The 22,924-nt window shown below is 56.9% G+C and overlaps 1 protein-coding gene across 14 annotated transcripts in view; it reads left to right on the top strand.

Moving 5' to 3' along the window:
* Positions 1–22,924, top strand: part of CELF4 (CUGBP Elav-like family member 4) — a 298,375-nt gene that overhangs the window by 258,904 nt on the left and 16,547 nt on the right. For 4 of the 14 annotated variants that reach the window (XM_068563857.1, XM_068563850.1, XM_068563846.1 and 1 more), the window contains exons 4-10: positions 9,675–9,803; positions 10,222–10,301; positions 10,738–10,881; positions 11,808–11,955; positions 13,751–13,900; positions 17,663–17,728; positions 19,293–19,376. In XM_068563857.1, coding sequence (XP_068419958.1) covers positions 9,675–9,803; positions 10,222–10,301; positions 10,738–10,881; positions 11,808–11,955; positions 13,751–13,900; positions 17,663–17,728; positions 19,293–19,376 — 801 coding nt within the window. The remainder of the gene's footprint in view (positions 1–9,674; positions 9,804–10,221; positions 10,302–10,737; positions 10,882–11,807; positions 11,956–13,750; positions 13,901–17,662; positions 17,729–19,292; positions 19,377–22,924) is intronic. The other 10 variants (XM_068563851.1, XM_068563849.1, XM_068563845.1 and 7 more) reach the window with 7 other exon arrangements.

Genomic DNA, 22,924 nt, shown 5'->3' with positions numbered 1-22,924 from the left:
AGAAGGCCTGGCCCACGCAGAGCAATGGGGTTATTAGGCCTTTGCCAGCTGTCTGTGCAGACACGGAGGCGTGGAGAGTGAAGAGAGAGAGAGATCTCCAGGTAGCCCTGTCTTCTACCAGGAAGGAGGGTGACCTGAGAGCTCAGCTCCATTCACACCCCCTGGGTCTGAGTCCTGGCTTCCCCAGCGACTGGCTATGTATTCTTGGGAAAGATATTTAACTTCTCTGAGCCTCAGTTTCCTCATCTGTACGGTGGAAAGAATAAAATATCGGTTATGCTTGCAAAGGGCTTATTTCAGTGCTGGCGTCATGGTAAATATTTGATAAATGAGAACCATTCTGATTATTAGTATTGTGGCGGTTATAACCACCTCATGCAGGAGTAGGTGTGGTCAGAGCTGTGGTCTCCCTCGGGCAGGGGCACCACAGAGCCCTGGGGAGGGAGCCAGTCTGACCAGTGCTGTCTGGGGGCAGCAGAGGCTCTGTGATGTGGGAGCTCGGTCCACTGGCTCTTGTCATGAAGAAGACACCGGGGTGACATTGAGAGGGGTGGGCCTGGGAGTCCAGTTGGACCACAGAAGAATCCCTGGGTGCTATGACTTAGGAGCCAGTCTGAGCCAAGAGAGGACATGGTGGGCAGTGAGCATGGACACAGGTGAGGAGGAGCCTGCATGCAGGGTCTGAGTCCCAGACTAGGCTTCCGGTGGTCAGCGGTGAACGTGCAGGCTTGGACCTTGAGGGAATTGTTGAGAATGTGGTGGGTGGGGAAGACGAAGGAGGGAGGGGTGTGTGTGTCACTGTGACTCCTCGTCCCACGTGCCTGTCACACTCCCTGCCTTTGCACATGCCGCGCTCCCCGACCTGGGATGCCTGCCCCGTGCCTTTTCCACCTGGCAAACCCTGCATGTGCAGCCCCTAGGGCCTGGCTTGAGGCTTCTAGACACCCCACATCCCCAGAACTCATCACGGCAGGCTCTGTGCCTGCAGCGTGGCCGCTGCCCACTCATCTCCAGGAGACACTCACTTCCCAGTTTCTGAGGATTCCTGGAGTTCAGTGTCCTGCAGATGCCAAGGACATGATCTTGGAGACAAGAGGAGGAACTGCAGTGCAAGCGCAGTGCCCTGCCCTGGGGCAGGCCGTGCATGGGGTATTCCTGAGACTTCACAAGACCTACGTTTCTGAGCAGAGGGATGGAGGGATCGGGGGGGTCAGAGTGTGGGCTGCCTGTGCAGCCCCTCACAAGGCTTGTGCTCAGTGAGATGGGAGCACCTGCGGGGTCTGAGCAGGAGATAGACAGGATCTGCCCGGGGTTGTAGCTGACTCCTGCGGCTGCCCTGTGGAGAGCAGCCAGCAGGGGCCTGGGTGGATGGCGGGAGACAGTGAGGAAGGGACTCTCATGGCCTGCGCCCTACCCCGAAGCATTTGGAAGGCAGAGCTGGCTGAAGGAATGCGAGTGGGGGAGACGGGATGTGCCCTGCATCCTCCCACCCCGACATCAGACAGAGACCATCTGGAGGGAGCTCGGCAGATCAAGGCCTGGCACGGCCTGCCCCGGGGGCTGGAGCGGCTGAGGGTCCTCATTTGCATCCCCAGTGGAGCGGGAGCCCCATCTCGGCCCTTCTCACCGCCCCATCTCCAGCAGCCTTTAATCTGGTTTGATGTCTCCTTCAGCCTTCTTCCCAGGCAGGAAGGCTTTTATCCTTGGGAGGCGGCTCCCGCCCAGCTGCACCCCTGGCCCTGGCTCTGGCACAGTGTGAGTTGTGGGGACAAAGGGGGGCATCGCTTGGCTCCTTACTGGCTCACTTCACATGGAGAGCTCTCCCAGGCCTGGCCCATCTCAGGAGGGCAGTGACACGGTCACATGGCTGCAGAAGGACCCCAGTCCAGGCCCTTAACCTTGTTGTGCATGGTGAGGCTGGAAACTCCTGCACCAGCAGGAGAGCAGGCAGTTGTGGGTCCCCAGGCAGGAGAAGAGGGGGTGCAGACCCCTAGCCCTACCCACTGCTCCCCTGTTTGAAAGGCAGGTGTGGGACTGCGTGCTGCCCACCTCAGGGCTGGCCAGGAGGGGGAAGAAGAGGCCCCTGGACTCAGGGTGGGGGCTCAGCAACCTAGAAAATGGCACAGATTGCAGTTCAGACAATCAGTTTGACACCTACGTGTCCCTTAGGAGCCAGGGTGCTTGATGGGTCAGGACACGGAGAATTCATGGAAAGGGCGCAGAGGGGTCTCAGTGTAACTTCGGGGGAAATGTCTCCTGTTGTGGACGAATCCAGGCAGACCACGTGGAGGATGCTGGGGAGCGTCTCAGGGGGCCCCAGATGCTGCCATTCGGTCAGGCGAGGCAAAGGAAAGCCCGCTTCTCAGGCTGACCCCTGGCAGATGACCGCTCAGTGTCCCTGGGGTCCTCTCCACACCCCAGGGGCGGGGTGGGCATCCCCATCCCACCAGCTGCCGCTGCTGCGGATGAGCAGTAGTCCTGGCTGTAGCTGGCACAGAGCTGCATTTACTGAGCATTCTACTCTGTGCCAGGCTCTAGGCTAAAATCCTCAGGTACCTTAACTAATTTCATCTCCCAGCAGCCCTATGAGGTGGGTGTGATTATTCTCCCCTTTTACAGATGAGGAACTGGAGGCCCAGGGAGGGTATGTGACTTGCCTAAGGGGGCCCAGTCAACCAGGATTTGACAAAGAGCCTCAGTTACTCTCTGCAAGACGCCCCGGCCCCGCCCCTCCTGTCAAGTCTGTGTGCCTTCGATTCAAGGTCCTTCCTCATCTATGGGTGAAGTTAGGGAGAAGGAACAGGTTTTTCCCCCTAAGACTCACTGCCTGTGGCCCTTCGGGCATGAAATCACTCCCCAGGGAGAGCAGATGGTCCTGGGATCCAGAAGGCGGTCCGGCAAGTCCCCTGGTCCCACAGTAAAGAGGCTAAGAGATGCTGAGGGTCTGGCATGGCCTCTGCCAGCAGCTGAGGGGCAGGTACATGGGTACCCGGGGCTCTGGGTTCTGGCCCTGCCCTGCCCACCCCCAGGGCCAAAGGCTCAAGAGCAGGAGAGAGTCCTCCGGCTCAGTCACTGTGAGTGTCTGGAAGTTTCTTCTCACTCCCCAAACTCCTGCCCTTGGGCCTCCAGGGCCCTATGAGAGTGTCTCCTACAGGTCTGGCCCTACATCCCCCGCCCAGCCAGGCCCTCCTGATCTCCTAGCAACCCCTCTGCCTGCCCCACCAGCCACAGAACTCAAAACCATTTATTCCCTACCCCGGCCCCTGGCCCCCCGGTTCTCCCCAGCTCAGGTCCCCCCCCCACAAACCCTCCCTCGGCAGCTGGAGGGAAGAGAACAGTAAAAGTCTACTGCGGCCATAAAGGCATTAGCCATCTGAACACTCGTCCACGGCGCCCCAGCAGCCACCTATCCTTAAGCAGGAAATATTGTTTAATGCCTATGGTAATGAGCGAATCAAATTTTGAAAATTAAACCGGAATTTGAGCATTAGCGCCAGGGTGCTGGCATTTGGCAAGTCAAGTGGTGCTGCTGCCACCCACCTGCTCCCCCCGCGGGGGCCCACTCATCCTGCCCAGCCAGCAGGATGCTCCCCGCACACACGTCTGGGGGCCCCGAGGCACCACCCTGATATACCCCAAGAGGGGCCTGTCCTCAACTTGCTGTCAGGGTCTTGCTTCTCTCTTTTCTGGGCTCTCCTTTTAAAATGCAAATCCTTCCAGCCAGAGCCCCGTTCTGCCCAGACGTTCTAAGTGAACGAGAGAGAGGAGGAGTTTGTCTCCCACCTGGAGGGGCTGGAGGAAGCATGAGATTCTGGCAACCAGACTCCTCTGCCTTTTCATCTGCACTTGAATCTTCCCGGAGGTGTCCCCCAATGCTAATAGGCTGGGAAACTGCAACTCAGAATTAGATTGAGGTTCTGGGAAAATGAAGGATACTCCCTAGGTCAGAGGACTGGGAGATGTGTGTGTGTTGGTGGGGGGTACGGCAGGCAAGAGGGAGTTGGGAAAGCAAAGTCCAGCTCCTCCTGAACCCCCAGGCAGGGACCACTTGGGAGCAAGTGAAAAGAACAGCCAAAAAGGGCCCTCCCATCTCTCAGCCTTTGCTCAAATCCTGTTGTGGGTCTGGAGCCCCTGACCCTGACGCCAGGCCACCTCCTCCTGGAAGCCTTCAGGGTGTTGCCGCTGCCCACTTCCCCAACTGGCCCCTACAGACCTGCAGTCCAGAGCTATTGCCTGGCTGTCCTCTCTCATGGGGGCTCTGTGGCAGAGGCTCTGGGGCCAAAGACTGGATTCTCCAGGGATCTGAGAGCCAAGCATCCCCCACACACACAGACTTGCCCAAAGAGGAAAACCAGAAGGGCCCCCAAGACTCACCTCAGACTCTCTGATCAGCCAAGTCCCAAGCACACAGTAAGTGCTCAGTCAATGCTTGTTGAAGGAGTGACCAGAGGTGGGATGCCAGGGGCTCTGGTCCATTCCCTCCTCAGGTGGTTGTAAACACGTGCACCTGACAGAACTTGGTACTTTTTTTTTTTTTTTTTTTTTTTTTTTAATGTGGGATCTTCCCGGACCAGGGCTCGAACCCGTGTCCCCTGCATTAGCAGGTGGATTCTTAACCACTGCGCCACCAGGGAAGCCAGAACTTGGTACTTTTCCCATCCGTTATTTCATTGGCTTCCCCCCGCCCACAGCTCCTGGGGAGGGGGAGGAAGATAAACTGTGCCCACTCCCCCCGCAGTGAGAGCAGGACATCTGGGCACAGAGAGCTGAGTTGCCCGCTCTGGTTCAGGAAGGGCTGGGACTAGTGCCAACCTTCTGGGGTGTCACACCCCTGCCTCCTGGAACCCCAGGTGCTCCCTCACCCCTGCAGACACAGGCACTCATAGCTTAAAAGAGCAGGAAGGCAGCAGCAAGGGGGTCAGGGTTAGGAATTCAAGAGACTCCAGGAACCCGGGTTTAGTCCCGGCCCCAGCTGCCCCGACCTCCTCATCTAAAAAAGGTGGGAACCTTGGTGTTTTCCAGGGTCCAGCCCAGCTCTGCCATTCTGCGGCCTTGTTACTGCTGGGGAGGGCACACCAGCTCTGGGGGCCACTCTGTCGCAGCCCTGCTGGCCTTTGTCTTGTTCTGGAACTTGTTTATTGTGGACGGCCTCTGTCCCCATCCGGAAGTCAGCTCCAGTGAGCTGACTCACCTCTCTTGTTTCCTGCTGTAGAAGCAGGGCATGGAACAGTGTCTGGCACAGAGAAGTTGCTCAGCAAACAGTTGTTGAATGACTGTGGGAGCATGAGCCCCTTGATCGGCCCCTGGACCAGGAGGAGCCCATGTGAAAACCCAAAGGCAGGGGAGATTTGGGGTATTTGCCCATCACCCAGCAGGTCACTGGCAGAGCCTGTGACAGCCAAAGCTTTCCTGTGCCAGCCACTGGGCTCAGCCCGGGAAGTCAGAAGTTGAGCTTAATGGAGCCGCCTGCCTGCCCTAAGCTGGGCTCTGTCAAGAGGCAGATACTGGGCTGCAGACCAGCCTCCTGCATCTCTGAGGGAGACTGCTCCCATGCGGTCTCAGCGACCTCCCACTCAGGGATGTCTTCAGCCCATTTTCCCCGACCCTGAGGTCTGTCCTGGCTTCACCTCCCATCAAGGTGGCCTGCGTGGCCCAGTCCCAGCAATACCTGCCTGAACATCTCCTCAGAGGAGTAGGGATAGCCCCACAGCCCTCAAACGGGCTCAGGCTGAGGGTTCACGGCGGGGAGTGAGAGCATCACAGCCCCACCATCAGCCAGGGACCCTGCGTCACTCAGGCAGGAGGGCCGGGGGCAGGGACTGCTCAGCCTGTCCCAGGAAATCGGGGTCTGTGTCCATGATGGAGCGGGTGGGAAGTGGCTGGGGAAATGGATTCATTCTCTGAGACTCTCGCTAGGTTGGCATAAGATCCAAGACACCAGCCAAATGGTGTCACTGGTCGTCTGACACAGCTTGGGGACAGAGCCTTGGGAAAGTGGCCGGGGGAGGAGGGCACGGGGGTGGGGACACAAGGAGAGGTTGTCCATCTCAGCTGAGCAGCCGCAGCCTGAGTCCAGTCCAAGTTGTCACTTCAAGCGCTCCTCCCCCAGATGTGGATCCTCTGGCCTCTCCCTCTCTGTGACCTCTGTCCCCTCAAGTCAGGGCAGGGAGCTCCATTTCCTCTTCCTCCTGGATAGAGAACCCCAGGTGATGGTCATCGCTATTGTTATTACTGCTGGCCAGGCTCTGTCCTGCAGCATCTCCTGGGAGCCTATTGTCCACCACATGAGGAGGGCTGAGTTATTCCCATCTTAGAGACCGAAAAACCTGAGGGGGCAAACAGGTATGCAGCTGGAAGGTAGCAGAGCTGGGGTGTGAGCCAGTGGGCCTGGGCCAAAGGAGGACATCCACCCTCAGACTCAAGAGTCCTTCCACTGCCTGGCCTGAAAGACAAGCCTTAGAATCACTCACCCAGTACCAAAGCCAACTGGAAATAAAGAGGATCCTAGAAACAAATAAACCTTTGTGTTGGGTGGGGTCTCAATCCAGATCACCTAGAAGAAGTGAGTCTGGAGCCAGGTTTATTTGGTTTCTGGCAGCCTTCCAGAAAGGTAAGGCTAGTTGTAGTTTCCCTGGGGAAGTCCAGACAGGCAGGAAGAGGGGGAGCCTGGCCCCCTCCACACTGGGAAAGTCCTCAAACAGGAAGGGCTCAGGCCTAGAACGGAGAACTGAGAATAGGCAGTAAGGGGTGATTTCAGGGAGTGGAAGAAGGAATTAGAAAAAACAAACAAACAAACAAACAGACAAAAAAACCCTGGCAAAAGGGAAGTGGCTGGCTAGAAAGGCACGTGGGGATGAATTTTAATGTAATCAGAAAGCTGTCATAATGAAACGAGAGGAATATATTCAGACGTCAGGAGAGAGGCAGGAGCTGCTGTTCCAGCATCTAAATCAGGCTCGGTGCAGGACCGGCCTTCTCTTCCGTTCCTAGTTCCTTCCCGGGAGGAGATGTTTGAGCAGGAGGGTCAGGGATGAGCAGGGGGCAGGTTTTCCCTTCTTTGTCTTCCTGGAAATCCCATTTAATTGGAGCCTTTAAAAGGGGCTGGGGGAGGGGGAGCACCTGGCCGACCTGGGGAGCAGAATTTCAAGGCTCTACTGAAGGCTTCAAAACTCGATTCACTTCATGTAAATGCTGCTGTGCTTCTGGGAGTTAAACATAAGCCCTCGGCCCTCTCGCCTCTGTCTCTGCCCTCTCCTTCTGCCTGGCTCTTCTCTCTGCTCTTTGTTTCTAGTTCTTTTTCCTCTGTCTCCGCCATTTCCCCTCCCTTTCTGCTCTGAACCCCATCTCCTCCTGTCCCTCCTCAGTTTCACCCCTTCCACTCCCTCTGTCTTCCTTCCCCTTGGTCTCCCAGTCTCTGCTTCCCCCAGCCCAGAGCTTGGACTTAGGGATGCCTGGAGATGGGGCTGGGGCGTGCCCAGCCCTGCCAGCGCCTGAGCCGCCTGGTGGAGCGCCCAGGCTAGGGCAGGCTCCAGGCCCAGAGCTTTGGCTGAAGTCCATCCATGTTGGAGGTCCAGGCTGGTGTGCCCTGACGCAGCGTTGGTCACAGGAACTGGCAATGATACCCTGTGGGCATGGAAGGGGCACCTCATCACTGAGAGCTTGCCCAGTGCTGAGTGCTCCAGGCTGGGGGTACCAGCAGGGCAGTGGTCAGGCCTTCCTGAGCAGGAGGACTCTGGGGTGGCCTGTGAAGCAGGGCAGGGCCTGGAGGTTTCCTCTGCTTTGCTCCAGACCCCAGGTCAGCCCCTCGTCTCTCTGTGAACTCTCCTGGCCCTGTGAGTGACGGGGGTGCTCTGGAGCAGGAGGTACCAACCACCCTGAATCCAGAAGGACATGGTCCTGGGAGTGCCCTTGCATTCTGTGGAAACCATGAACACATGGCCGTTTGCAATTTTGGGGTGGGCATTTCTGCAGCCTTGGCTGTGCGTGTCAGTTATTGAATAGTCAACAAGCATCTAGAGGGTGTCTGCCACCACGGGGACCCTGTTCCAGCAACTATGGCTGCCTAACAACTTAGCCCCAAACAGAGTGGTATAAAACAACCATTTATTATGCTCATGGATTCTGTGGGTCAGGAATTCAGACAGGACACAGCTTGGAGGGACTGTCTCTGCTCCAGGACGTCTGGGCCTCAGCTGGAAGACTCACAGGCTGGGGCCTGGAATCATCTCAGGACTCATTGACTCCATGTCTGGGGGCTGATGCTGGCTGTCAGCTGGAGGCCTGGGTTCCTTTCCGTGTGGACTCCTGGTATGAGCTAGTTGGTGGTTCTTCACAGCATGGTGGCTGGCTTCCGCAGAGCAACCATCCCCAAAAGAGAGAGCTGAGAGTGGAAGCTGATCTTTTTTATGACCGAGACTTTGAAGGCAGCTCCTGTCACTTCTGCCATTTTTTATTGGTTAGAGCAGTCACAGCCCCGCCCAGATTCAAGGGGAGGGAACTTAGACCCCACGTCCCTGGGAGGAGTGAAAGTCACAGCCCAGTAAGAGCTTGTGGGATGGGAAAACTTTTTGCAGTCACAAGCTACTACAAATCCACACAGCCTAATGTGATCCCTGTCACCCTAAGCACACATCTGAGTGTTGTCAGCAAACCACTTGGTACTCAACACAAACGTGGGGGGAGGCTGCTGAGGGAGCCCAGTCTTCAGAAACAGGCCCTCCAAAGTGCCCAGGGCTGAATTTCACAGCATGAATAGGAAGGGGCAAGAGGAGGGAGCACCAGATGTAGGTAAGAACATGTGAGGCAGAAAGGAGGTGTGCTCCTGGGACTGGCATAGGGCATTCATTCATTCATTCCATAGCTCAGTCCTGTGGGCCTACTATGTGCCTGCTACCACTGCTCCAGCGGAGGCCTGGCCTCTTGCCTCAGGGAGCATAGATTGAGGGGTGGGGAGCTAGACCGAAACCCACTACTCAGGCAAAGCAGTAAATACTTCTCCTTTGAATTTTGGACCATGGGAAGGGCTGAGACAGAGAATAAAGAAGTGGAAGGAGGGGCTTTGATGAGAAAGCAATATTTAAACTGAGACCTAGCATTAGAGGATTCAACTTTGTGATGTGGAAGACACTCCAGGCAGAGAGAACAGCATATGCAAAGGCCCTGTGGCAGACTTGCCAGTTGTAAATTAATTTTGGCGTCTGGGGGTGGAAGTGGCTGAGGAAGATAGTTTGTGTCTAAGAGGAGGGAGGAAGAGAACGTAGGGCTGCCCACGCGACCTGTGTGCAGGTAGGTGAGCGGCCAGACCAGTGGCCCTGCCCCTCAGTGTGAGGTCTGCTCTCCAGACAGGAAGGGGCACAGTCGCTGCAATCCTGCCCCCGCTTAGACCCAACCCCTCCTACCTCCCCTCCCCCTCTGGCCTTGCCCTCCTCTCCCCCTAACCCCCTCACCCCGCGTCCTTCCTCCCCGCGTCCCTCCTCCCCTTCTAGCAGTGCCCCACCCGCCTCCCTCTCCTTGTTTTCCCTCCCCCTCCGGCTGTGAGCCCCCTCCCCGCCCCCTACCCAGCTCCTACCCTTCCCCTCCGTAACCCTTCCACCTCCGGCCGTGCCCTCCCCCCGGGCCCGACCCCGCGCAGCCGGGCCCCCGGCCCGGGTAAGCATCTCCTAATTTTGTTCCAGAAGATAGAAAACTCTTCGTGGGCATGCTCAACAAGCAGCAGTCTGAAGACGATGTGCGCCGCCTCTTTGAGGCCTTCGGGAACATCGAGGAGTGTACCATCCTGCGCGGGCCAGACGGCAACAGCAAGGGTGCGTGGGGGCGGGGCGGGGAGTGGGCGGGGCGGGGCGGGGCCGCGGGTCTCCTGCCAGCCTGACGGCAGAGTCCCGAGACATCTGGGGCTGGCCCCGTCGGGCAAGCGGGGTAAGGCTGCTTGGAAGGGGCGAGGCGCTTGGGCCTGCGGGGATGGAAAGGCCGCGATCCAAGTCGCGGGGGACGGCGCCACTTAAGGGTCCTTTGAAGACTCTGGCCGGTCCCGGTCCTTCTCTGCCTCCTTGTGTGGCTCTGAGTTTGTCGGTTCTCTCTCACTCTGTCTGTGTCTCACTCTGCTTTCTTCTGGGAGGCGCCCTCTCCCCTCGGCCCCTCCCGTGCCCCGTCTTTCAGTCCTCGCGCTTCTCTGACCTTCCCCTGGGCCCTGGCGCCGTGGCTCAGCCTCTCCCGTCCCCCCAGGGTGCGCCTTTGTGAAGTACTCCTCCCACGCCGAGGCGCAAGCCGCCATCAACGCTCTGCACGGCAGCCAGACCATGCCGGTGAGTGCGGCCGCCCCTGGGTAGTTGGGAGCGGGGGAGGGTACGGGGCAATGAGGGACAGAGACATCCCGGCCACCCCACGCATCCGCAGGGCCCCGCCAGCCCTCGCGTGCTCGGCCACGGGATGCCAAACGCTTGCGGTGCTCACAGCCTCCCCATGAGAACGGAAGGCACTGCCAATATCCGCATTTCTAAGACAAGGACATTGAGGCCCAGAGATGTTAAGGAAGTGGCCCAAGGTCACCCAGATAGAAAAAGCCTGAGATGGGGGGGGGTGGTTAAGACTCCAGACCCCTGGACGGAGGGTTGGTGCTTGTCACCGTGCCACCTACCCAGCCCCCATAGCACCCCGTGGAGAGGACTGGGTGGGCCCAGGCCAGGGAGCAGAGGCGAGGCGGTTAGGGCTGGTGGGCCTCACGCACAGTCCTGGCTGCAGGGAGCCTCATCCAGTCTGGTGGTCAAGTTCGCCGACACCGACAAGGAGCGCACAATGCGGCGAATGCAGCAGATGGCTGGCCAGATGGGCATGTTCAACCCCATGGCCATCCCGTTCGGGGCCTACGGCGCCTACGCACAGGCAGTAAGTGAGGGCACAGCAGGGCGGGGCCGGGAAGGGCAGTTCTTCGCAAATCCTAGGAAGCACTGATTGGAACAGGGAGAGAGGTTCAGTGTCCTGCTGACACCACACCACCCCCCGCCACCACTCATGGAAGGGTGTCCTCAGGCCTTCTGGTTACTCTTGGCAGGGGTCCTTTGAGGTGCCCCCAAGCCTTCCTCCCCTACACCTCCTCTGTAGTCCTCTCAGGCCCCAGCTCAGGCCCCGGCCCATCAACTTCTTTCTTTCACACTGGGGCGGGCTCTGCCAGCATCTCCCCTCAGCTGCCTCTGCAGACCTGCAGACCCACATGGGTGGCACTAAGGTAGGCCAGGGTTCTGCTTCTAAAAATGCAAGCTCCCCTCACTTCTTCAGCAGGGTCCAAACTTGGCCACTTTCAGCAACCTCCCCAGTCCCCACTCAGCTCTGTGAGAACCTTGGGGGTGCCTGAGGTTTTATTTGTGATTCTCCTGTAGCTTCTACCCTACAGACTCCAAGTTAGGACCATTTTGAACAGACATCCATGCCAACTTAGTTCTACAGAGGCTCATCCAACATGTCTCTAGAGCTTTGGCTGTCACATCTCCATGAACGACAGGTCTGACTGGCGCCCATGGAGCCAGTCCCCTTCCCCCACCTTCTACAACTTTAGAGTGCCAAGGACCTTACTATTACTTTTGAACACAGTTTTCTCTTGGGGGGCGGGAGGAGGGTGGTCTCTAACATCCACTGAGACCTAGGGCAGGTATGGGGAAGGCATCAGGGCTCTCTGGGGGTGGGGGTCAGGAGATGTGTCTGAGCTCCCTGGGGTTCAGGGCCTAGGAGGCTGGTCTTTGGGAGCTGAACCCTTTGGTGGGGAGGGTCGCCCCCCCTGGAAGCACATGATATTGTTTGCACTCCCTCTGCCCCAGCTGATGCAGCAGCAAGCGGCGCTAATGGCGTCAGTCGCACAGGGTGGTTACCTGAACCCCATGGCTGCCTTTGCCGCCGCCCAGATGCAGCAGATGGCGGCCCTCAACATGAATGGCCTGGCGGCCGCACCCATGACCCCAACCTCAGGTAAGTGGGCAGGTACCAACACAGGGCCTGGCCTGGCAGGAAAGCAGCTGGACCCACATCGGTACCTTTTGTTTGGCCAATTTTGGCTACCAATGGACCATCCTTTGTCAAGAGCACATGGTGTCTGGGCCCAATGCAGGCCTTATCCTTGGGCAATGTGTCTCAAAAATGTTCTAATTCCTGAGGACCCATGGGAAGATGGGATGGATGTGGACCCCTTGATGTCTGTGATATGATTTCAGAGTGGTGAGAATTTCACTCAAATTGTTTAGCCATATCAGGACACAATTCATGTTGATCTCTGGTATAGCTGTCTGGAAAGAAATTGACATGAACACATCTCCCTTTGAGGTTTGAGAGGGGAAGAGCCCTGCCCATCCTGTGACCCTGTTTGACCCCTGGCCCAAGCACAGAAGGAACCCCATTTTTTCATTTCCCTTTAACCCAACCTAGATTCACTGACTTTTTCCAAGACAACTTCACAACAAGCAAGAGAGAACTGTAGGAGTTACTAAAGGACAGAGGGGTTGGAAACAGCTCCGCTTACAAAGCATGTTTTTAATTGGATCCTGGCTATTATCCAGTTCAATGATTCTCAACCAGGGCAATTTTGCCCCTTCCCCCCCAGTATCTGGCAATGTCCTGGACATTTTTGGTTGTCACGACTGAAGGGGGGCGGTGCTACTGTAATCTGGTAGGTAGAGACCAGGGATGCTGCTAAACATCCTACGATGCCCAGGACAGCTCCCTACAAGGAAATGTGTGGCTACAGATGCCAGTGGTTTCAAAGTTAAGAATCCCTGTCTAGCCCCAAGGGCTGAGTTCTCATTCACCAAGTTTCCTTCGCTATCTGCACTCAGGCCATAGCAGCAGCCTTCCTGACATCCAGGAGCTATTCCTTTCCCAGCTAAAAGCTATAAAAAACTGTGCCATCTCTAGCCCCAACTTGAACACCACCCCACAGCTCTGGTTCCCAAACTAGGGACACTCCTGATGGCCTCGGGTCCTTATCCACAGAGATACCCTGCTTCCTACATGAAGAGGAAGGCCTTTCCAGCCTCTGGGGCCTCAGTACAATCACCATGCCATCCACACCTTGGTTTCCATCCGCCTGGTGTAGGGAGGGCACAGCATATTGTCATCTGACCCCAACTTTACCCCTGCCACAATGAGCATTACCACTGTCTTAAGAGGAGGAGGCCAGGGTGTCTACTTTTTGTGTGAATAGGGCTGAGTCTGGACTCTGCAAAGGCCTTTCTCCCTCAATGCAAGGGAACACCACAATTAAGACCTCCTCCACCTGAGTATCAAGACTCCCTCATAGGGAGGGAAATCAGCCCCTCAGTGATCCAATTAAGATAGCAGAGAGCGGAGCCATAGCTTAGAAACCCCTTGGTGGCTAGACAAAGACCAGTCCATCCTGACTTAACTGGGGTGAGCACAAATCATTGAAAAAGACTAAAGGAAGACCAACTGTGGTCAAAGTCAAGGGCACTTAGAGGTCTATGTGCTGCAGGTCCAAGGTCAAGCAGTCAGTAGTAAGAGAAGTCTTTGTGGGGTAGGTGCGATTTGGACTCTGCTTTGAAGTATAGATATAGTTGGGGTAAGTAGAGTCATTACATACAGGGAGGTGATAACCCCAGGCCTGATTCACAGATAGGATTGAGTTGATGTGTGAGGTCCAAGTCTATCCCCGGGTCCTCGGAGCCAGCAGGGTGGAGCTCCATGGGTTGGCCTTCATCACCTTTGTTCTGTTTGCCTCCCCTTCTCCACCCATCTTCACCTCTGGAACCAGGTGGCAGCACCCCTCCGGGCATCACTGCACCAGCCGTGCCTAGCATCCCGTCCCCCATTGGGGTGAACGGCTTCACTGGCCTCCCCCCACAGGCCAATGGGCAACCTTCTGCAGAAGCTGTGTTTGCCAATGGCATTCACCCCTACCCAGGTAAGCACATCTGGTAGCTCTTCCTTCCCCATGCAACACTCCTCATCCCTTCTGTCCGTGCCCTTGCTGTTATAACAGGGAATGTGTAGCTCCCCGCCCTCTGTTCCTTGGTGGAACCCCAAATGTGATCAGGGAAAGCCAGCCTCCTGCCTTCCTTCAGGGAGCTCCTGATGGGAGAGAAGACAGATCCCTGGGGGTTTGTCAGTCTGATGGGTGAGAAAAAACTCCATTCCTGGGGCTCCCTCAGGGGAAAGGAGAATAGATGAGTTGTCCAACTCATCTAGAGAGAGGCTAATAACTGCAAATTACTTGAGAGTGAATTTGACCCAAAAGAAGTGAGGGGATAGAAGCTAAAAGAATAATCATATTTAGTATTAAATAGGAAAAGCCTCTTTGGGGAAGGAAGTGGAGTTATATAGATTGGCAATCTGGCTAGTACGTAGCAGTTCGGTCCCTTGGTGCATACGAAACTGCGGTCAGAACTTTGGACAGAGGACCAGAGCTTTGGACAGTTCCTGGGTCCTACCTTCATGAATTCTGGCACACAAGAAGATCCAGGAGGCCTGTTCCTAATTAACTTTGTTCCTCTAAAATTTAGCAGTTCTCCTGTGGTAAGAGTGCCCAGTTGACTTTAAGCAGCTCACCTCCCTGGGTCTTGAGGACTGGAGCTGGGGAGCTGGGCCCAAAGCCCTAGAGTAGACTGGCAAGAGGCAGTGTAATAGCCATGAGGAGAATGCTGTCCTTCTTCCTGGAGGGCAGGTGATGAGGTCACAGAGTCCCCATAAGTACTAGTAAGTGCCCAGTCTATGACAGATGAAAGGGGGGTGGCCCAGAAGGAGGGCAGGACATGGGCCTATCTCCTGGGAGGTCAAAATCCAGTCAGGAACACAATATGCATCAACAGAATAATGAGGCAATAAGGCAGAGTAGACTTTGGTCAAGAGTGAGTGTTCTCTGATTTGAGATGCTTAAGGATTCAAATGAAGGGAGAGTTCTCTCATTGTGTAGGCTGAGGAAGCCCAACAGAGCTTCCTGAGGAGGCACTCAGATCAGACATTAAGTACGGATGAGCAAGGAGCACACTGCTATGGAGGGGCTGTCCTGGCAGGGGCAGGGTGGGTAAGGAGGCTGGCCCAACTAGGGCAGAGGAGGTCAGCCTTGGGGGGCAAAGGAGTGCTTCCCACTCTGGTTGCCCATCAGAATCTACTGTGTGGCTTTGTAAAACCACAGAATCCCAAAGATTCTGATTTCACTGTCTGGAGTGAGGCCCAGGCATCCATAGAATATAAAAGTTGTACCAGCAGCAGAGTACAAGTTCAGTATGCCAGAGAGAAATAGAGGAGAATTTCCTGACTTTGAACTTGGAGTTGTTCCTGATCCCATCTCAGTGCTTTTCCCACAACTCACCCCTCAGTGCATAGCAAAGAGACCAGAGAAGCCTAGAGAATGAAGCGACAGGGCCTGGAGGGGGATCTGGAGTGTTGTTTAATGGTGAAGGCTCCAGGCTGGGAGGGGCTTGGCAAGCTGGAGGTGGGAGAGAGCCCACCTATCTCAGGTTCGTGGGCTCCTCCTCACTCAGGCTCATGAGCTGGGAGATACAGTCCCCAGCACATCTGGGTGGTTTCACCACCCCCTCCCTCGCCTGCCCACAAGCCCATCTGGGTCTCTGGATTTTGACAAACCTGTTCCTTCCCCACCCCTACCAGCATCTGTGAGCTATTTCCCTCGTGGAATTTGGAAATGTTTCTCCCCCCCATTTGTAACAATCTGTCACATCCCATAAACAATCCCCTGCCAGAGCAGTAAGGAGGGATGGAGGGAAGGGAAGAAAAAAAGTAGTACATTAAAAAAATTAATTTACCATTTTTAAATGCAGAGTTTGGAGCTGCTGTAATGAGCGAGATCCTTCAAAGTGCTCATTCTTTGGCAGTTACTAATGAGGTCATTAAGCAGAGAAGTAGAGATGGGTCTCAGAAATGCTTTTCTCCACTTCCTAGCCCCAGGTAGCATCTCTGCTTTCCCCTTTACTCATCGGGATCATGCTGGAAGCACACAGTGTGGCTTTCACTGCCACAAAACACCCCTGAAGGGGTGGCTCTCGCAAATGATAGTGACTGGTTATTTCTTCCCTATGTCACGGTATTTGCTGAGCACTTGCTATGATCCTGGCACTGTGCTGGGGGAGCTGCCATAGAAGTTGTGCAGGTTATATTTTGCACAGGGCACCAAAACTCTGCCCAGAGAAGAGACATCTTTTTTCTAATTGGCGTAAAGACATTCTGTGGTTGAGCAGCTGGGTAGCCCAAGAGGACAAGCAAGATGTGGCTCTCCCTCCAGGGAGCTCGGGCTGGTGGAAGAGTCAGGCAGAGGGAGAGGAGGCCACCTGCCAAACACCACCACCACTACTCCCTCACCACTGGGAGCTCCAGTGTCCACCGTGACGGAAATAGAGGGATAGGGTTTTGTCCTGGACAACCCCAGGCGGGAAGGAGCCTGCATCCTTACCCATCTTCAGCTCCCCACTCTGGGCAGTGCCCTCCTGGGCCCAGCTCACCTGCTACCATCCACATTATCTCTAAGGACCTCTGCCCCAGGACTTTCCCTTGCCCCCCAGAGACCCAGGAGCTATTGTTCTAGTGTAATGTTACTGAGAGGTTCAGGGAAGAGAGCTCAGAAGGGAAATTTGGGAATTCTTCCTGGTCTGCAGGCCCCAAAGCCTGGCACTGCCATTTAGCTTTGCTGGCCTGGGTCACCAGGCAGATAAGCCTGGATGGTTTCCTTTCTGCCTCCCTGTGTTCTCCAGCTTGCCTCAAATATACTGAGGCTGGATCTGTCCCCACCCATCTCCCTGGGCCCCCAAGGCCAGCCCACACCCACTTCAGTCATCACTGCCCTTGGTCACCAAAGGCAGTGCCCACCATTGGTCCATGCTGCAGCCAGGCTTTTGCCCACCACATCTGCAGACACAACAAAGGCAACAGAAGTGAACCAGGAAGTCCAGCTTCTCTGGGTTGCTTGCCAAAGTATCAGCCCAAGGGCCCCCGCGCACTGGGCAGTGGATGTCCCAGTCCTGAGATCAGATGTTAGAAGGTCCTTGGTCTTCTTGTCCTTTGGTGTCTGTGGGCACCGTGGGGCAGATCTAGTTGTGTGGTCAGTTCTACTAAGGGCATGCCCAGGAATGAAAGACCTCTGTGCCTCGTGCAAACTCCCTAAGAATTTGGGAGGGGGGTCCCTCTATTTGAGTAGGCATGGGTGGCCCAGGAAGAATGGCAGGATGAGGCCTCCATGCCCTTTCTTTTGCCTAGCTGGGCTCTGCCCCTGAGTCCTGCTGGGGATAAGTGAGGAGGAAACCACCCTCCTGATAGCCTCTAGCGCCCTTGCCCACTTTCCCACAGCCCTTCTCCAGGGCCAGGTCCCTCAGGTGTCTCCCCACCAAGCCCAGCATGGTCAAGCCCTTCTGTGGAGTCTCCTTCCCTGCCCTTCCCAGCCTTCTGCATGAACCACCCCTCTCACCCCCGACCCAAGCCAGCGGCAGCCTGCATCCCCCAGCCAGGGTAAACAGCTTTCCACCCTACTAAGGGCCCCAGGCTGAGGAAAGAGGAACCCCCATTCAGGGTTCCTGCCTCGGATGCCCTGCCCCAGGACAGAGACCACAGTGGCTGGGAAGGCAGTGCAGCTGCAGCATCGTGTCCAGGGGTGTGGTGGGAGAGGAGCTGGTTTGGGTAGGCTTCGCTGACCTCTGCCCCCTTGGCTCCCCTGCAGCGCAGAGCCCCACCGCCGCGGACCCCCTGCAGCAGGCCTACGCCGGAGTGCAGCAGTATGCAGGTCGTTAGTATCCACGCGTCCCCACGGTGGTCCCCCGGCTGTATGCACCTCCCCGTGCCTGGGCATCGGTGCCCCCTACCCAGCCAGGCCTGGGCCTAGCACTGTGAGGGAGGGGGGAGCAGGGCAGGACTGGCCAGGAGCTGTGGTAGAAGGAGGGAGTGTTATACTGACGGAGACCCCACCCCCACCCCCGCCGGGCTCCCTCCCTCTCTGCAGGTGCCCCTTGGCCTTCAGGCAGAGCTTACTTAACCCTAACCCAACACGGCAGTGGTGGGTGGTCTGAACATGTGATGAGTTGGTGAGCCAGGCTAAGCTTTAACCTTGCTGTGCAGTGACTCATCTTTGAGGCCAGATTTCCCTCCCCCGTGGTGCTGCCAGGGCTGGCTTGTCCAGGAGCACCAAGCCTCCCAGCAGCACTGGGGTGAGGCCGGAGCTAGGTGTCACTGGCTCAGAAAGCACAGATGCCTGGGTTTCAGGGAAAGGAAGCAGTTTCCATCCGCCCCCGAGCCATACACAGGCAACAGGAGTGGGGCCCGAGCAAGGAGGACAGGGAACAAGGGAGGACAGGCAGCCAGAGGTAGAAAACAGGAGAGGCCAGCAGATGGCCTTGGGTCACTGAATGGGAAGGTGATGAGCTACTGTAGGAAGCCCAAGGCCAGCTGTCAGCCATGCTTCTCGCAGCACGCGCAAACACACACACACACACACACACACACACACACACACACACACCCACACCCCCACCCCCACCCCCCCCAGTCATCCCCACCCAGCCAGTGTCCTGCTGTCTGGCCTGGTCCGGGTCCCTCCTTGCTGTGTTTAGGAGCCAGCAATGTCTCCCCTGAGGGTGATGGAGCTTCCAGGCACCATGGGGACCTGGATAAAGCGGGCTTCTCACATCTGGAGTCCAGGGGAAGCTCTCTCCTTCACCTGCTGAGCCCCCCTGAGCCCCTTTGGGAGCCAGGCCAGGCTGAGGAGGGGGCTAGCCACTCCTGTCCCACCTGTGACCCTTTCCAGTTGAATATAGAAAGCATCAGATTTGTTCAACTCAGTCCTCTGCCCCTGGGGAACCACGCACTGGCAGGATCCCAGAGGCCAGGCTCACGCCTAGGGTGGCTCCCTTCTCCCACACAGGCGCCATCTGCGCGAGACTGAGGGTATGTGGCCAGAGTCAGTCGTGGCTCAGAGAAGGGGGAAACCCTGTGGGTTCCAGGTGGTGTGGGGCGATCCCCTCCAGGGCATTCTGATGTTTTTGATTATCCATCATTGTGGATTATCCACACGTGGGTTGTCCATCGCAGATTAAACTCGCCTCCCCCACGCACACACCAGCGTGCGTGTGCACACACACACACACCAGCGCACATACACATCTTCTAGTCTTCCCTTTGCTGCTTCTCCTTCATTACTGCTGAAAACTGGCTTTATCTTAAAAATGCATTTTTTCGCTGGTCTGCTTTTACTGCTCAACACTGAAATTTCTCTCTTTCTTCCTGCCTCTCACCCTGTCTCTCTCTGTGTCACTGTCACCGTCTCTTGCTCTTGCCTCTTCTCTTTGGCCCTCCAGCAGCCGCCTACCCTGCTGCCTATGGTCAGATAAGCCAGGCCTTTCCTCAGCCACCTCCAATGATCCCCCAGCAACAGAGAGAAGGTGAGTCTGCCAGCGGGGCTCCTACGCCTCTTCCCCCCTTCTCTCCCCAAAGAGGCTGCTCGCCTGGGCCTTTGGCAGTGGTGTTCCGTTGGCTAGGTGACCACATCTGCATTGTGTTGAGGGTGAGAGGAGCTGCGGGACGGTGAGAGGCAGCGCTCTCCAATCCAAGCGCGGAGGTGCACTGTCACGGGCAGCTCTGTAAACCCAGGTGAAGGGAGGTCAGGAAGGTGGGGTCCCGGAGGAGGCAGGGTCCAAGAATCTCCCCTCCCTCGATGGGCAGCATTTGTCCAGTGGCAAGGAAGGGGAGAAATATGAATGGTCATGGCTGGGGTGGTGGGTGGGAGTGGGGATGCCAGTTCATCAGGGACAGAGGTTGTACTTTCCAGGTGAGAAGGAGAGTCAGCTGGAACTCCCAGGGCAGGACTCCATGGGCAGGTGAGGGGATGGGGTCCCCCAGTGTAGGCCTAGTGAAAGAAGGGGATCCTGGAAAGCCACATCTGGAGGCCCTGGTGTGAACAGGGCAGCAAGGCCAATGGGCCTCGGGAGGCTGGAACCTCGTAAAGAATCTGAGTCCTCCCATTCCAGAGTCCGGAGCCCCACAGGAGCCGGATAACAAACCCACTCTCGGGGATGCAGGGGTGCTCACAGAGCTCAGTTTGATGGGGTCCTGTCTCTCCACCCCACGAAAAGGGTCAGCCTGCCAGTGAGGCCACCACACCTGCCCATGCAGCCCACGTGGCCAGAGGGTTCCAGTGGTTTCCATATCGCTGGCTCGTAGCCCCTGCGGCAGACTCTCCCAGAGCTGTGGGATGTGGGCTAGTCCTGGAAAGCACCCCGGGGTCTGCTGGTCCAAAGCCCGGTGGTCAGACAGGCCCCGAACAGGCCCCAGAGCCTGGATGGTTGAAAGGCTGGTCTTTGAAGCAAACCCTTCTGGGTCTGACTCCCAGCTCAGCCCCTCCTCTCTCAGCCTGGTGTCCTCACCTGTAAAATGAGGACAGTGATGACCGTTCCCTAGAGGGGTATGAGGGTCAGACTAGCTCAAGTCTGCCTTCCAAACTCCACCAATCGCCTGCGGGTTTCCCACCATGCACACAGCCCTCCCCTCACCAGTTTGTCACCCTTTCCAAAGTTGTACGTGGGGCATTATCTTAGTTCACATGCACCGGGCAGCTCCTGAAACCTGTGTCATCACCTCCCTGGGCCCATGAGGATGAACCTGCAGGAACCCAGAGGGTGCACGGTGAGGCCCCCTGCTCACTCCTGCAGCCATGCTGCAGCTCCGAGTCACGCCTGGGCCCACTGGTGAAGTGGGGGTGGACGATGGCCCATCAGCTTGCCTCTGCCAGATGGTCTCCTCACTGGGCTGTGGCCCTGGAGCCTGCCCTGCCCCCGCCCTCCTCCCTCCACTGATGCCTTCCAGCACCACATCAGTCGGGTCAGGGCCACAAGCGGTGGGTCCAAGAGTCCAGCATTGCCTGTCCCAGGCCCAGAGCAGAGAGCTGTGCCCAATGGCCCTTACTGCTTTTGTCACCCCACTGGCTTCAGGCTGACCTGCCCTCACCTCGTAGTCAGTGCCCTGTATCACTCTGGCCTGTGGCTCAGAGGTCTCTAAACGCTGCTACACACACACACACACACACACACACACACACACACACACACACAGCTGCAGGTCAGCTACCACTGGCCTTAAACACTGTCCCCCCATCTGCTCCCTGCCCCACCCCCTACCTCATACTTTGTACCAACCCATGAGTCTAGCTCTGAACTCTTTCACATACCTTCTCTCCATCTCCGAGCAGCTTCAGCTCCCCCCACCCCCATGCCCTGCTCCCTAGAGCAGACCCTGTGTGGCCAGTCCCCACTCCAGCCTCCCATCGGGCAGGAGGATCTCCCACTGTTGTCCCCATCCTCCCTGACTTGGGTGCGCTGCGGGAGCAGGGCATGGGGAGGGGAGCAGTGAGATGTGAACCTAGATGCCTACAGAAACACGCTGCATATAAGGGCGAGCTCATGGTGCTGGAAGTGGGGTCTTCGGGGAAATCTTTGGGGTCCTGAAGGATGAGGACTCCCCTCCAGCATGTAGAGATGGGGAGACGGGCATTTGAGGCAGGCAGAACAGCAGGAGCAAAGGCATGGGTGCTGCAGAGTCTGAGGTGAGCCTGGAAATGGGGTGGAGACAGGCTGAGAGTGGGCTGGAGCCAGACCAAAGCCATGTCCAGTATTGCATGAGGCATGAACAAGAAGGCTGTGCTCCTCCAGCCATGCCAGTAGTTAACCTCTTTCCACCGTGGTCACCTCCCCTTGTGTCATGCCATTGAAATACCAGGACACACTGGTTGCTGGGCAGGACCCTCCTTCCAGCTCCCTTGTCTTTGAGCTGAGCCTGAAAACAGATGCCTGAAGACCCTGAGGCTGTCTGCCCACAGACAAGCCCAGGTTACTGTGCCAGGGGCTGCAGTGTGGTCCAGGGCAGTCACTTTCTGTCTCTGGAGCTCCGTTTCACCATTTGTCAGAAGGCTGGGTTGGACCAGATTGATCTCCAAAGTCCTGCGGTTATGCCATCTGGATGCTCTATATATAATCTGGGAATTAGGGTTCCGGGGTTGCCCGAGTAAGACAGTGTGTAGGCTCACTGTTGCGGGGTGAGGGGCAGGGGGCTGGGAGAGCCGTCCCTGTGGGGCTCAGCCACACACAATGCTGATGGGACTGAGCCCAGAGGCTGTACCCTCGAAGGCTCCTTGTCTCTTTAAGGAGAACAGAAATAACATCCACACAAAGCAGCTTGCAGAACTTGAACTTGTAGGGAGGGCCCCAAGTTCAAGGTGGGTGTCAGCCTAGGTTGGAGGGGTGGGGGAAGTCTGGAAGAGTTGGGATGGGAGGAGGAAGGGAGGCACGTGCTGGGGGAGGGGAGTAGGAGGACGGGGGAAGGCAAATGCCCCTGCCCCTAGAGAGCACCCCCTTCTGGCTGGAGAGAAAGCTTCCCAGACCTACCCGAGAAAGAGCCTCAGACTGCAGAATATGGGCTATGGACTCAGGGAACCCCAGGAAGGGAGAGGGTGTGGGGAGGATCTGGGTGGGACTCTGGAGGAGGTGTGGATTAGATGAGGCCTTCAGGCTGGTTCCTGCTGCAAGGGGACTCACATCTAGCTGGGGACCATCAAGGGACACATTCACAGAGTGTGAACCAGTGAGAACGTGCCACGGTTGGAGGGGAGGGGGTGGGGGCAGGGCCACCAGAGCTTGGGGAGTCCGGCCCTGGGACCCCTGGCAGTGGGTGAAGGAGCTCGCTTGCGCCGGTTCTGAAAGCGCCGTCAGCTGGCAGAGCCAGCAGTCCAGGGAGGGGAAGCCGGAGGCCGGGGATGGGCAGATGGTGCAGGGCAGGGACCAGGGCCGAGGAGGTCATTGGTTCAGAGGGAGGCTTTGGTGGTCAGAGGACTCTTAGCTGTCAGCTGTGAACCTCAAGGGGGTGCAGATAGATGGAGGAAGGAAGTTAGGAGAGCAGGAGGGGAGAGGAGAGGTAGAAAAGGGCGGAGAGATTCCAGAGC

This window comes from Eschrichtius robustus, chromosome 14 (genome assembly GCF_028021215.1).
Source record: "Eschrichtius robustus isolate mEscRob2 chromosome 14, mEscRob2.pri, whole genome shotgun sequence".
Classification (NCBI taxonomy): Eukaryota; Metazoa; Chordata; class Mammalia; order Artiodactyla; family Eschrichtiidae; genus Eschrichtius; species Eschrichtius robustus.
This window is presented reverse-complemented; position numbering and strand designations above follow the sequence as displayed.